At 44.1% G+C, this 16,261-nt stretch overlaps 1 protein-coding gene across 2 annotated transcripts in view; it reads right to left on the bottom strand.

Moving 5' to 3' along the window:
- Positions 1-16,261, bottom strand: part of LOC137531934 (ubiquitin-like FUBI-ribosomal protein eS30 fusion protein) — a 45,175-nt gene that overhangs the window by 4,771 nt on the left and 24,143 nt on the right. For both annotated transcript variants that reach the window (XM_068251970.1, XM_068251969.1), the window contains exon 3: positions 6,179-6,320. In XM_068251970.1, the coding sequence (XP_068108071.1) occupies positions 6,179-6,320 (142 nt within the window). The remainder of the gene's footprint in view (positions 1-6,178; positions 6,321-16,261) is intronic.

The following is a 16,261-nucleotide window of genomic DNA, read 5'->3' as shown; positions in this document are numbered from 1 at the left end:
AAGTGATGGAAAAGATGTTTCAAGGGGTCTAACACCTGGAGGGGGGCATGGCGGAGTGGGATACATGCCAAAAGTCCCGGTGAAAAATCTGGATGTGACGCAAAGCAGCGTTTTAAGGGCAGAAATCACATTGAATGCTAAATTGCAGGCCTAACGTGCTTTCAAACATCTTGCATGTGTATACATCAAACAGGGAGTGTAATTAGAGTACTGCTTCACACTGACACACCAAACTCACTGTGTAACGCACCGCAAACAGCGGTTTGTGTAGTGACGGCCATGCTGGACTACTGCGCAACATGGCGTGATTGCTCTTCCTCACTCAGTGATGTCAGGTAATGTGTGACTTCCTTCTCAACTTTCCATGGCATTGTTAAAAAGCTTACGTTTTGTTTTTAATTTACATTTTCTACTTGCTGTGTACTTGTTCAGTACCGCTACAATGAGAATCCTGTGGAGGCGGGCAAGTCTGCCATTGTGACCCCGGGGAATGAGAGGTTTGAATCCGGTGTGGAGCCTGAGCAACGGCTACCACTACACATCCAAGGAGGGCAGCAGGCAGGCATGCACGCCCACCCGCCCCGAGGTAGTGACCAAAAATAACAATACAGGAGGAGGACTTTCGAGGCCCTGCTGTGTATTTGAAATGAATTAACTTTAAATCCTTTAACGAGAACCAGTTATGGCGGGCAAAGATGACACCACATTCCTTTCACAAGAATCATATGGAGGCGGGCAAGTCTGTCATTTGTGACCCCGGGTAATGGCCAGGGAATGAGGGATGGAATCCGGTGTGGAGCCTGAGAAACGGCTACCACCACACATCCAAGGAGGGCAGCAGGTAGGCATGCACGCCCGCCCCGAGGTAGTGATCAAAAATAACAATACAGGAGGCGGACTTTCGAGGCCCTGCTGTGTATTTGAAATGAATTAACTTTAAATCCTTTAACGGGAATCCGTTATGGAGGGCAGGTCTGCCATTGTTACCGCGGGGAATGAAGGTTGGATTGCGGCCCGAAGTGGGAGCCTGCTGAGACCCATGCTGTAGCTGCCCTGACCGTGCTTTGCAGACCAGGCATCTGTGGTCAGATGGACCCTTGAGCCAGCGGAAGACAAACCAAGTCGAAAGCATTTGCCAAGAATGTTTTATGGAGGGCAAGTTTTTTTGCCCTTTTTTTAAATTTTTTGAAAATGATAGATGGTTGTATTTTTAAATTGTTTGAAAGTTTAGATGGTTGTATTTTTAAATTGTTTAAAAGTGTATCCATTCTTCCTCCCCCCCAGCCACGAACAATACCATGGGAACGTGGAGCAGCAGAAGCCCCCTGTGACGGCTGCCACGGTTGTTCTCCGCTGCTTGTCTTTTGAGGGGTGCTTCTTTTCCTCAGGTGTTCTTGCCATAGCTGTTTGTGCCTTCTCTCCAGGTGCCTTTGTAAAGCACTTGTCCCTACGTGAGAGTTGGCCTTTCCACGGCTCAATTTTTGCTGGCAGAGACAACAGATGGCTTTGCTCCGATCTGAGACACACACGTGAAAAAATTTCCAAACCACTGAGGCCCCCTGGGGTGATGGCGCTACGGTGGCATCAGCAGCAGCTGACGTTGAAGGGCATGTGTGCTCCCTGGCCATAGCTGGCGATACATGGCACCGGACACTGCCCCCAGCTGTTTCTGAGGACGAGCTCCCTCTGCTTCTATCATGGAGTCGTCTCCTCCTACTCCTCTCTGACTCCTCCTCTGAACTGTCCCCCTGGTCATCTCCTCTACCGGGAACATATGTGGTATCCGTATAATCGTCATCATAATCCTCCTGGCCAGCTGCGCTTTCCTCAGACACCTCCTCAAGTGCACCAACTTCAGGTGGTCCACCATCATCCCCATCCACACACGTTACGTCCATACTATCGCCACCTAACTCAGACGTATGAGGTGGTGTTGTTGCAGTAGTGGCTGGGAATCAGTGATTTCACCACCACCACCAAATAACTCCTGCGAAGTGTCAAATGCAGCGGATGTGGTGCTTGTTGTAGCGCTGGTGGCTGCGGGAGATGAGGTGTTCTGTGTTAAATACTCAATCACCTCCTCACGATTTTGGGAAGTGATGGCACGTGCCTTCTTCTGAGCACTGTATTTTGGGGCAGGTCCGCATGAAATCACAGCAACACCACCTCGCACAGCCACAGACCTGCCGGTGCCTGGTGGCCTTCCTCTGGGTCTGCCTCTACCTCTTCCTCTACCTGGTTTGTCCATTTTGTCCATCTCGGGGGTATGCTAGCTATATGCAGTGAGGTGGGTTCTCACTCAACACAACAGGTAGTTAGATGCAGTGAGCTGGGTTCACTCAACAGTAAAGGTACTTAAGATGCAGTGAGGTGGGTTCTCACTCAACACAACAGGTAGTTAGATGCAGTGAGGTGGCCAGGTGGGTTCACACTCAACACAACAGGTAGTTAGATGCAGTGAGCTGGATTCACTCAACACCACGCTAGGTATATGCAGTGATGATGTGGGTTAAGTAAACACAACAGGTACTGTGTAGTTAGATGCAGTGAGCTGGGTTCACTGAACAGTATACAGTAAAGGTACTTAAGATGCAGTGAGGTGGGTTCTCACTCAACACAACAGGTAGTTAGACTTAGATGCAGTGAGCTGGGTTCACTCAACACAAAGCTCGGTATATGCAGTGATGAGGTGGGTTAAGTAAACACAACAGGTACTGGGGTATATGCAGTACTGGGTAGTACAATGTGCAGCTCCCTGTCACACACACAGGCAGTCAGTCACTGAATGTGCTGGGCTGCTGACAGTGGCACACACACTATCAATTAGCAAGGCTGTGCATGCAACAAAAGTGTCAGAAAAAAAAAATGTACAGGTTGAGCTCTGAAAAGAGCTGTTGCTGGGTGCTTTAAAAGCAATATTAATCAGTCAGGAACAAGCAAAGCAGCCTAGAACCTAACTAATCTGTCCCTAAGAGAAAAAGTCTGCAGCAGCTGTCCCTTTCCTCTCTCTAGCAGGCACACGAGTGACTGTAATGGCCGCCGGAGGCTGCCTTATATAAGGGGGGGTGGGGCTCCAGGGCTTACTGTAGCCTGAATGGCTACAATGTGCCTGCTGACTGTGATGCAGAGGGTCAAAGTTGACCCTCATAGTGCATTATGGGGCGAATCGAACTTCCGGAAAAGTTCGCCTGGCGCAGGCGAACGCGAACCCCCAATGTTCGCCTGGAACCGTTCGCCGGCGAACCGTTCGGTACACCTCTAGCAGTTACCAGGCAGCAGTGAGCAATTACCATGCAGCAACAAGCAGTTGTGAGAGTTTGGGAGTCATTTCACTGCTTACCAACAGTCAGTGGAAAAGAGGCCAAAGTGTGCAACTACTTAGTAGGGAAAATCATTAAGATACAAATAAATGTATCCTTGCATTCAAATTGGTCCAATTTAAAAGCTACATATAAAATGTACACAAAAACTGAATGCAAGAGAAGTTTGCATCTTATTCATCAACCCTATTCCTTAGGATTTTCAGCTGTAGAGGCTTCTTTTCAGAGGCAGAACATTTTAGCACTATCATTACTTTGATCATAGGACCAAAAGTATCGGTGTTATGCTGGGAATACTCCAGGAGTTTTTTTGGCTGATGGTTAGATAGATAATTTCCGGAAGGTCCGGCCTGATGTCAATCCTTTTTCTGATTGATTCTCTAATAGAAGTGAATGGAAAAACAATCAGAAAATCGATCGGCCAGTAATTCTGCCAAAACTCGTGTATTCCCAGCATTAATCTTCATGCTTAGCAGGTGCAGACGCTGCACTGGCTTGCATAGCAACATATTACTGAACAGACTGCAAGGAGGCAGGTGCGGACTGAATCTGCAGGAAGCTTGCACTGATACAAGGTGTCCTGTGGCATGCAGTGATTTTAAACAAAAGATCAATTATAAAGGTAATACATTTTATATTTTGCTGAGACTCTAGACTTAGTCAATTCATGACACTAACGTAAACCCCAAAACATTAGTATTGCTTATTTGCTAAATGCCCATTTGCAAAGTATGGACACTTACACACAACCAAAAGATGCACCGGACTCGAAGACATTTTTGACAGGGTACGGGTTTAAAGGGAACCTGAAGTGAAAGGTATATAGAGGCTGTTATACCAGTTGCCTGGCTGTCTTGCTGATCCTCTGCCTCTGGATCATTAGTGGCAAATCAGCGCCGGTAGACTTGGGCGCAGGATACAGCTGTTATACGGCTGATCCTGCTTCTGCACAAGTCCGGACCGTTTTAATTACTATTCCCCCTCCAGGCCGCCATGGATAGTGGGGGAATGAAATAATTCGGCTTCCAGCGATTGCTGGAGGCCGAATTATTGTGTTTTTTAAGCAACCTCGGCTCCGTCTTCTGACTCAGTCTTACTCACTGAGCGCTGCAATAGGAGTGATTCCTATTGTAGTCTATGGAGGCGTCGGCTGCCCCCAAATCTAGCAGCGCTGAAAAGCACTGCTCCGTGTGTATGAGGATCTGCAGTTCTCATAGGCTATGAATGCAATTTCCAGGAACGGATCTTTGGCAGGAACAGATCTTTTGCAGATACTGAGCTTTTGTGTCTGTACAGCATCTGTGTGTGCAGCATCTTGCAAAGATTTGTTTTCTGATGGGGAGTTCAGCTCCATAGAAAAAACTGAAGGTATGGCTCTCATACTACATGAAGGGTGGCAAGATTGGTTAAACCCAGCAGCCTCCTTCTTTAACCCGTCCCACGGTGCATCCCACGCTGCATTCCAAGTTGTGGTCACATGACTAAAAAACACTTCCTCCTTCCGGGTTGTAGGAGGAAGTGTAGTAGTCACGTGACGCGAAGGCTGCAGGTCTTACCAGATTACAACATTCAGATTTGCAGGAAAACAGGGACGGTTTCTATTAGCTCCCTGCTCCTGTCAGTCACAGCTGCCTCCTGTCAGTCGGTAATTGACCTTACTGCTCAGTATTTTCAGGTTTTCATGCGGTAACAGCCTTTATGAATTGACATTTTCCTTCGGGCCTGTACTTACCTGAGCGGGAATGGCGCAATTCCCGCTCACGGCAAACCGCTAGCGGTTTAGCAAAAAACGCTACACAATATAGCGAGTGGCAGTGTTCTCATGGTTAGCGATAACCGCAACCGCGCTGCATGCAGCGGTTTGCCGGCGATGAGCGTTCTGTGATTAGCGATCATGATTAGCGTGCAAAGCACGCTAATCGCGATCGCTCCAAAACCGCCGCAGTGTCCAGTGATTTTTCCGCGCTAATCGCGGGAAAATCACTCCCCAATTGTAAGTGTGAACGGGCCCTTCGGGATCGGCAAAGTCAACAGTTTTCTGCATTACCGAATGCGGTAATGCTTTATGAATCAAGGCCAAAGAGTAGACCAGCTTATGCCTGTCGGGAAGTTATATCTGTCAGGGAAAATTTACCACTATTGTAATGGAGTATTTCATGTTACATGGGTTACAGCACAAATGGTAAACTTTTCAACCATAAAAAAAAAAAAAAAAAAAAAAGTTTTGCAGTACAGTTTCATTCAGAAAACTACCACATGAATTGGTATTTACTGACAACCTTACCGAATGGTTTTAGACCTATTTTTACCGAACGCCGACAGCATTTATACATTTAATTTATTTATTTTTTATTTAAAAAAAAAAAAAAAAGAAAAAAAAAAAAATTTTGCCAAAAATTAAGTGGTGGTATTTTCCTGAACACTTTGGTTTTACAGGAAGGCCTTAATAGTTCACATCTAAAAATCGCAAAACACTAGCGATTATCGCAGCGTTTTGTCGGAGTGATTTTTCCACGATTAACAAAAAAATAAAAAATTAGCACTAGGGTTTTGGAAGCGATCGCGATTAATGGTTCTATACATGCTAATCGCGATCGCTCAGGAATCACCGGAAAAACGCTGCATGTAACGAGTTTGCGGTTAACGCTAACCGCAAAACGCGATCACGGCAGTAAGAACACTGCCATAGGATTAAATGGCTAGCGGTTTATAAAAAAAAAAAAAAAAAAACGCTAGCGGCTTGTGTTGAGTGGGAATCACACGATTCCCGCTCAAGTGTGAACGAGCCCTTAGGGAATTGAGGTCAAGATATTATTGGGCTCACTTCATTGTAAAATTGCAGAATTTGATTGAGTTACCTCCCAGAAGTCTTCCAGTCACATCCAGAGTACACTGATCGGTGACACCACACTGTGACAAAACCACATCATCCTCCAGTGTCACCCCAGCATAAGATAGTACTAAACCATCCAGGAGGTCTTCAAGCTGAGCTACCCGGGTCTGCAGAAACAAAGGAAATATTACATCATCACTACATGATTTTGTTTTCCATTAGCCATTCTGAGAGAGCTACAGAACCGTCGTTTGGACGTCAAATCGGGTGTGTACAGACTGGACGCCAGCTGATAAGACTGGACGCCAGCTGATAAGACTGGACGCCAGCTGATAAGACTGGACTCCAGCAATCTGCCAAGTGGATCGCTCAACGACAGAATGTACACACGCCTAATTTGACGTCCAAACGATGGGTCGTTTGGGAAAATCCGACATGTGTACGAGCCTTAAGGGATCAATATGTAGGACATACCCCAGGGGGCATTTCTGGTGGGTTCATGGAATATTTCACATAGTAAAATAAGAAAATGTTGGCTTTTGAAAAATAGCAAATCCTATATAGGTATATAGCTAATTAAAAGCAAATTGAATGCTTGTAAATTAATTCTAAACAAATGTATATGTGGCAGTTGGTAGAAGATACTTGAACCTGTTTTACTTGTGCCAGAGAGACAGTTGGGGGGGTGAGAAAATACAGCAAGCTGAGTGAAAGTGGCTCATGATCTACATACATAGTCCTGAATTACTTTCAATTACTGAGGGCAGAGGGTATACAATATTTAAACAAGGTGCTGTTCAATGGTAGGATAGCCTTGTTTGAGAATACTGTATATACAGGGAGTGCAGAATTAGGCAAGTTTTATTTTTGAGGAATAATTTTATTATTGAACAACCATGTTCTCAATGAACCCAAAAAACTAATTAATATCAAAGCTGAATATTTTTGAAAGTAGTTTTTAGTTTGTTTTTAGTTTTAGCTATTTTAGGGGGATCTCTGTGCGTGCAGGTGACCATTACTGTGCATAATTATTAGGCAACTTAACAACAAACAAATATATACCCATTTCAATTATTTATTTTTACCAGTGAAACCAATATAACATCTAAACATTCACAAATATACATTTCTGACATTCAAAAACAAAACAAAAACAAACCAGTGACCAATATAGCCACCTTTCTTTGCAAGGACACTCAAAAGCCTGCCATCCATGGATTCTGTCTGTGTTTTGATCTGTTCACCATCAACATTGCGTGCAGCAGCAACCATAGCCTCCCAGACACTGGTCAGAGAGGTGTACTGTTTTCCCTCCTTGTAAATCTCAAATTTTATGATGGACCAGAGGTTCTCAATGGGGTTCAGATCAGGTGAACAAGGAGGCCATGTCAATAGTTTTTCTTCATTTATACCCTTTTTTGCCAGCCACGCTGTGGAGTACTTGGACGCGTGTGATGGGAGCATTGTCCTGCATGAAACCAGGAGTTCGCTTACCTGGTAACGACATTTTAAGTAACACTCCAGGACAGGTACACATTGAGACTTGGCTCCTCCCAGGAACAGGAAATATCCGTCAGCCTCTCTATAAATTAAAGATGGACCAAGGGTCAGGCAGTATAATATAAAGGAACAGGAACAATATACTAAACATAACCCTAATATATTACATTTTCATACACATAACATGTATATCATGCAATATTTGATACCCCCACCTGTCCTGGAGTGTTACTTAAAATGTTGTTACCAGGTGAGCTAACTCCTGGTTTTTCCAGTAACACTCCAGGACAGGTACACATTGAGATGATAAGCAAGAAATCAATCAAACCTCAGGGTGGGCTAACTGCCTTTAAGACAGTTCTTCCGAAGTCCTGATCGGTCTCCGTTAGTCGATCCAGTCGATAGTTCCTCATGAAGGTTCCCAAGTTCTTCCAGGTTGCCGCCTTGCAGATGTTCAACGGTGATGTACCTGCCCTGTAAGCCCACGTAGTAGCGGCTGCCCTGGTGGAATGGGCCTTCAAGTTCACTGGAGGATCTTTACCCATGATTTTATATGACTATGATGCAATCTTTAATCCACTTGGCTATGGTTTTTGTGGATGCCTTTAATCCCTTGGATTTACCTGCATAAATAATGACTCTGACTTCTTTAACTTTTTCCAGGTAGGCTATTAGATTCTCACGAACATCCAATTTATGTTGTTTAGCTTCCTTTTCTGTTGTTGGATCCATACAGAAAGATGGTAATATCTCCTGTGTTCTATGGAACATGTCTCCAACTTTTGGAAGGAACTCTGGACTAGTTCGAAGTACCACACAATCATTGAAGAATGAACAGTATGGTTCTTTGTGTGAAAGAGCCTGAAGTTCACTTATGCGCCTAGCAGACGGGATTGCTACTAGAAACACAGTTTTAATAGTACACATTCTAAGGGAATCTTCATCAAATTCGTTAGATGTCAATGCCTGCAGAACCAAGGATAGATCCCATTTTGGAAATTGTTACCGGTCTATTTCTCTCAATTGATCTTACAAATCTTATGAGAGGGTCTAGTGCTAGTTTTTTGTCTAAATAAACTGATAGGGCCAATATCTGGACTTTAATTGTGCTTAAAGAGAATCTGTATTGTTAAAATCGCACAAAAGTAAACATACCAGTGTGTTAGGGGACATCTCCTATTCCCCTCTGTCACAATTTCACCGCTCCCCGCCGCATTAAAAGTGGTTAAAAACAGTTTTAAAAAGTTTGTTTATAAACAAACAAAATGGCCACCAAAACAGGAAGTAGGTTGAGGTACAGTATGTCCACACATAGAAAATACATGCATACACAAGCAGGCTGTATACACCCTTCCTTTTGAATCTCAAGAGATCATTGTGTGTTTCTTTCCCCCTGTTCTCATGCACTGAAGTTTCAGGCTGCTTGTTTCTTCCTGCAAACAGCTTTGCCCTTGTCTGCAATTCCTCAGTATGTAAAAGCCCAGCCAGCTCAGAGGACGATTTATCCAGCTTGTAAAAGAGAAGAGAGAAGAGAGAAGCTGCACTAATCTAAATAATACACAGGCAGTGTGCATAGAGGGGCTTGGAAGGGGGAGTTCATAGCAGAACCACAACACTGAAGAACTTGGCAGCCTTCCAGACACAGGCCGACAAGTCTGACAGGGGAAAGATACATTAATTTATTACAGAGACTGTGATAGTAGAAAGAGCTGCAGTAAGCCAGAACACAAAATAGCTTTAGGAACTTGTAGGATGATAAAAAACAGGATGCAATTTTTGTTACGGAGTCTCTTTAAAGGGACTCCGAGCAGTGCAGAAACTATGGAAAGATGCACATAATTTTAAAGCTCTCTTTCTCCTCTTTCCAATGATATATAAACCGCCACCCTACGCCTTTTAGTTTTCGCTATTTTCGCGATTGAAATTGCCGCGGCCGCGATTTCGATCGCGAAAATAGAGAAAACTAAAAGGCGTAGGGCAACGATGTAGGTGTTGTCAGAAAGAGGAGAAAGAGAGCTTTAAAATGATATCCATCAAGCCATAGTTATATTGTATTACACAGGGCGACTTTTTGTCAAAGTCAGCAGCTGCATTCAGCAGAATGGAGCTGCTGACACTGGGGAAAGTGTCGTCCTGTGTAATACAAGATAACTATGGCTTGATGGATATCATTTTAAAGCTCTCTTTCTCCTCTTTCTGACGACACCTAAATTGTTGCCCTACACCTTTTAGTTTTCTCTAATTTCGCGGTCGCGGCAATTTCAATCGCGAAAATAGCGAAAACTAAAAGATGTAGGGTGGTGTTTTATATATCATTGGAAAGAGGAGAAAGAGAGCTTTAAAATGATGTGCATCTTTCCATAGTTTCTGCACTGCTCGGAGTCCCTTTAAGGCTAACCCTTTCTCAACTCCCTCCTGCAGAAATTCTAAAATTGTTGCCATTTCTGTCGATTGGAAGTTTGAATTTTCTAACCATAAAATAAAAGTTTTCCAGTATTTCTGGTAAAAAAGTCGAGTATTCCCTTTCCTACTCTTTAATAAGGTATTTACTACTCTGGTTGACAATCCCTTACTTTCAAGGACTGCCCTTTCAGAAACCACGCTGTAAGTTTCCATTTTCCCAGGTTTAATACAGCTTGGTCCTGCACCTGCATCATATCCTCTGATACCGGTATTTCCCATGGCTGTGTTGAAAGCTTTAATAGGAGAAGTGGATACCAAGCCCTCCTGGGCCAGTTTGGGGAAATCAGGATCATTTGACATTGTGATTTCATCAACTTCTAAAGAACTATGGGAATCAGATTTAGTGGCGGGAAAGCATACACTATTCTGATTCCAGTTCTGAGCCATGGCGTCTATTGCCATCGGTTTGTCCATCACATTGAGGGAATAGAATTGTTTGCATTTCCGGTTTGCTCTGTTTTCAAATAAATCTACTTGTGGTTGTCCCCATTTGTTCACTATCCTTTCGAATAATTTCTGGTTGAGTGACCACTCTGTTTGTAGTCTGCACCCTGCTTAGCTGATCTGCTAGAACATTTAACTCCCTTTTTAAGGGAAGGTTCAGGGAGGGTGGTTAAAAAATAAAAATCAATTTCCACTTACCTGGGGCTTCCTCCAGCCCGTGGCAGGCAGGAGGTGCCCTCGCCGCCGCTCCGCAGGCTCCCGGTGGTCTCCGGTGGCCGACCCGACTAGTTCTGCGCCTGCGCAGTACAGCCCGGCGGACGTCCGATGACGTCAGCGCACCGGCGTGGGACGCAGAAGTGCCGGGCATTGGAGCGCAGAAGAGCCCGACCTGGCAGCCGGCCTGGCCAGGTCGGCCACCGGAGACCACCTGAAGCCTGCGGAGCGGCGGCGAGGGCACCTCCTGCCTGCCACGGGTTGAAGGAAGCCCCAGGTAAGTGGAAATTGATTTTTATTTTTTAGCCACCCTCCCTGAACCTTCCCTTTAAGTGTACTGCTGTTAATGATAGGAACTAGTTTTCTGCTATCTCTAGAATTTCCAGCGTCAGGAACAACAATATTCTGGACCTGGTTCCCCCCTGGCGATTTATATATGAAACAACTGTCGCGTTGTCTGATTGAATTTGTACATGACAAGTTCTCAGAAGATGTATTGTGCTGATTATTGCCATCTTCACCGCCATCAGCTCTCTGAAATTCGATGATTGTTCTACCATTGACTGATTCCATAGGCCCTGTACTTGAAATTTGTCAACATGAGCTCCCCAGCCTGACTGGCTTGCGTCTGTTAAGATTTTTTGTATAGGTAAGGACCACAGTCTGCCTTGTGTGAGGTGTTGCGACATCTGCCACCAAATTAGACTGTCCTTTATTTGTAGATCTACTGTTACCATGTTGTCTAGTGTTTTCTGCTGTTTGTCCCAATTGGATAGCATCCATGACTGCAGAATTCTTGTGTTTTTGCGCCCACTGAATTGCTGGTGCTACTGAAGACAAAAGGCCTAGAAGCTGCATAATCTGTCTGATCATTACTGTCTGACAGGTAATGAACTTCTCCACTTCGGATAATATCTTTTGTACTTTCTCGTGTGGAAGGAAAATTTTCTGTTGGACTGAATTTATTATAAATCCCAGGAACAGAATTTTCTGTGTTGCAGTGAGTTGTGACTTGTCTTTGCTTACAATCCAGCCCGACTTCTGTAGCTGATTCAGTACAGTCTGTGTTCCTCTAGATCTGCTAGCGTTCTTGCCACTATTAACAGATCGTCTAAATAAGGAATGATGATAATACTTTGTCTGTGTATAGCCGCAATCAGCTCTCCCATGACCTTTGTAAAAATTCTTGGGGCTGATGTTATGCCAAATGGGAGGCAGCGGAACTGTAGGTGCTGAACCCCTTTTTCCATTTGTATTGCAAACCTTAGGAATTTTTGTGACTCCAGTTCTATTGGTATATGCCAATAGGCGTCCTGTAAATCCACACTTGCCATGAAGCCATGTGGTATCCGTAGATTTCTTATCAAGTAAATTGATTCCATACGGAATTTTTCGTATTTTATGTATGGATTTATGGGTTTTAAATTCAGAATTATCCTATATTTCCCGGAAGGCTTCTGAACTAGAAAATTTTTTGAGTAGAAGCCTTCGCCTCTTTGCGTTACCGGAACTACTGATACCACATGCCTGTCTAGCATATCTGATATGATTTCCTTCAATGCTTCCTGATGTTGAGGCAAGCTCAGTTGTTTGGTTACCACAAACTTTCTTGGAGGTCTTGATCGAAAGGCAATGAGATAACCTCTTTTTATAAGATCTAAAATGAAAGGGCTTCTTGTTATAGTTTTCCAATGTGGGAGGAAATAGCCCTATCTTCCCCCCACTTTCAACCTGTCATTGCTTACTTTGTGTGATGGGGGTTTTGAAACCTGGCCCTGTTTTTTTCTGATCTTTATTAAAGGACCAGGTTCGTCTTTTATTTTGATTTTCGGGCCTGTCTGTCTGTCTGTTTTGACGAAAAAACCTCTTCCCTGTTTTGAATTGTCTCTTTTTAGGGAAGGATTTTTTTTTCATTGGCAGTTCTTTCCAGAACTTCATCCAATTCCGGCACAAAAAGAGTGTCTCCTACCACTGGGATAGAGCAGAATCTGTTCTTTGAAGCCATGCTCCCATGCCAGGTCTTTATCCATAGATTACGTCTGGCAACGTTAGAGATACCTGCTGCCTTAGCCGTTAGCCTAATTGACTCTGAAGCTGCGTCAATAATGTAGGCTACGGCTTTATGCATCACAGTCATTGAATTAATAAGCTGATCTTTTGGTGTCCCTTTATTAATATTATCCTCCAACTGCTGCATCCATAATGCGAGCATTCTCGCTACACACGTTGTTGCCGCAGAAGGTCTGAAGTTTGCGCAAATGGCAGGCCACAATCGTTTTAGGAGCATATTCTATCTTCTTATCAGATTGATCCTTTAAGTGACCCAGATCCTCGAATGCTAGCTCATCGTCTTTGTTAACTTGCGAGAAAGCAGAGTCTAATTTGGGGCTCCTGTCCCACATTTTACAATCCTCCTCTGAGAACGGGAATCGTCTCTTAAATCCTCTAGACATGAATAATTTTTTATCTGGGTTTTTCCACTGGTTTGAAATTAGATTTTTAGTTGATTGATGTACTGGAAAGTGTAATTCTTGTGGACTTTCCATGCCTTCATACAATTTATCATGCATTGATATTGTCTCAGTAATTGTTTTATTCAAATTCAAATCTTCATATATGGCCGTTAACAACATTTCAGTTTCTGCCACAGGAAATTTAAACTTTGATGGTTTATTTTCCATTTCCTGTGCTTCCATAGAACTTGCAGAAACATAGTCATTATCGCTAGCTTCCTCTTCATCTGAAACAATAACAGGCTTATTAGTCTTGCTAGTAGATTTCTTGGGGATAATTACTTCAGACACTTTAGGCTGAGTGGTTTGATCAGCCTGTATTTCAGCTGTTACGTCGGTTTTAGCAGGTACCGACGTAGCCTTAAACTCCTTTAATGTATCTTTTAAATCCTACCTCAGAGCCTGAATATCTGAGACGCTGATTCCTGTTTCATGACTTTGTAAGTACAATCCTTGCAAAGCAATTCAGTTGATGCAGGATTTACTTTTGTATTGCACACAGGGCACCGTTTAGAGGGCTTTGCAGGGTCAGGTACATTTGATGTAGTGCCCTGCAACAACAGAAAAGAAAAAAACCTAACTTGTCTCTAAAAAGTGCCATCTGTTTCTATATATTATTGCCATATACTTTATGCATTTAATAGACCAATGCTATCTTAGCAATAAACTAAGTGCTTGTTTTATCATAATCAAGAACACACTTTGCCTGCAATGGATATATTTCAAACAAACTACTAATATCCAACCCCTTTAAATTAATTGTGCACAATTAGAAAACAACTTTATGTTTCAAAAATAAACAAGCTTTCCTTATACACAACATTAAGCTCTATGCAGCCTACACAACATATGTGCTGCTCACGGTTTGCTGCCCCCACAAGGGTCACCACCGCTGCCCGGGTTCTCCACAGAGCAGTCTTACCCGTCCTGGTTCCTGCTCTACCTCAGACATCCTCCACGATGCGCGAGACGCCGTATGCGGAGAACTCCGGGCGGCCGCCCCTCTTCATCCGGCAGACCGGTAGTGACGTCACGCGACCCAAAAGTAATTCCGGAGGTCGCGGCCGGAGACTCCGCCTCCGCTATGTGCATCCTCCGGACGTCCTCTACCGCGCCGCTGCCTCCGCCTGACGAGTCCTCAGGGCAGCCCCTCCTGAAGCGAAGCCTCTCTCCTCCAGGCCGACCAACAGGGCTAAAAATCCACTGGGAGCCAGCGCTCAAAAAAAGCCAATACCCACAGGTACTCCACAGGGAAACGGACCTCCATAGACATCCGGGTCCGTTCTGTGCCAACATATCCCTAGCCACCCAGGCTCTCCGGGACAGCGAGCACACAGAGAGACCTGGTTCCTGGACCAGGAAATATCCAATACTGCCTGACCCTTGGGCCATCTTTAATTTATAGAGAGGCTGACGGATATTTCCTGTTCTTGGGAGGAGCCAAGTCTCAATGTGTACCTGTCCTGGAGTGTTACTGGAAAAAATCATGTTTTTCTTGAAGCATGCAGACTTCTTCCTGTACCACTGCTTGAAGAAGGTGTCTTCCAGAAACTGGCAGTAGGACTGGGAGTTGAGCTTGACTCCATCCTCAACCCGAAAAGGCCCCACAAGCTCATCTTTGATGATACCAGCCCAAACCAGTACTCCACCTCCACCTTGCTGGCATCTGAGTCGGACTGGAGCTCTCTGCCCTTTACCAATCCAGCCACGGGCCCACCCCTCTGGCCCATCAAGACTCACTCTCATTTCACTAGTCCATAAAACCTTAGAAAAATCAGTCTTGAGATATTTCTTGGCCCAGTCTTGACTTGTTCAGTGGTGGTCGTCTTTCAGCCTTTCTTACCTTGGCCATGTCTCTGAGTATTGCATACCTTGTGCTTTTGGGCACTCCAGTGATGTTGCAGCTCTGAAATATGGCCAAACTGGTGGCAAGTGGCATCTTGGCAGCTGCACGCTTGACTTTTTTCAGTTCATGGGCAGTTATTTTGCGCCTTGGTTTTTCCACATGCTTCTTGCGACCCTGTTGACTATTTTGAATGAAACGCTTGATTGTTCGATGATCACGCTTCAGAAGCTTTGCAATTTTAAGAGTGCTGCATCCCTCTGCAAAATATCTCACTATTTTGACTTTTCTGAGCCTGTCAAGTCCTTCTTTTGACCCATTTTGCCAAAGGAAAGGAAGTTGCCTAATAATTATGCACACCTGATATAGGGTGTTGATGTCATTAGACCACACCCCTTCTCATTACAGAGATGCACATCACCTAATAGGCTTAATTGGTAGTAGGCTTTCAAGCCTTTACAGCTTGGAGTAAGACAAAATGCATAAAGAGGATGATGTGGTCAAAATACTCATTTGTCTAATAATTCTGCACTCCCTGTAAATACACTAGTGTCAAATACCCTTAAAACCCACTAGAGGGAGAAAAAGTGCTGTGACAAATGTGTCTAGAGTTCAGCAAGCAATCATCCTACATTAACCAGGAAATTAACACCCGGAGGAGCTAATCCAGTAACTTCAAGCCAATAAACCTACAAATCAGTTAAAAACCTAAAACAAAACAAATGTACACACCACAGGAGAGCTAGTGCTGACTAGTCCAGCACTACATTGCCAAGTCCCATCACTGCGTGCCCCCATTTATCATAGACAAACTCAATCTTGTCAGGCATCAGTTTCCTTCTGTGTTGGGACCACACCCCCATAATCTAGCACTGCTCGTCATTTATCACTACAATCAACCTATGATTTCATGTTTGACACTAGATTCTCTATATTGGCAATTACAATTTTAGAAATGCAACAATGGGAACACTTCTGCTGGTTTGAAATATAATAAAAACATTTAACTTTTCCCTCCACCATGCCCAGTCTTGGTGACTGATGGCCAGGATTTATCCTGTCCTATGGAGTTGTATTTCTTTTGATGTAATGAAACAACGAGAACTCCTCTTCTTACAAAAGTAACCTGGCA

The sequence above is a fragment of the Hyperolius riggenbachi genome, chromosome 9, assembly GCF_040937935.1.
Source record: "Hyperolius riggenbachi isolate aHypRig1 chromosome 9, aHypRig1.pri, whole genome shotgun sequence".
NCBI lineage: Eukaryota > Metazoa > Chordata > Amphibia > Anura > Hyperoliidae > Hyperolius > Hyperolius riggenbachi.
Note: the sequence above shows the minus strand (reverse complement) of the source record. Positions and strands in the feature narration are given on the sequence as shown.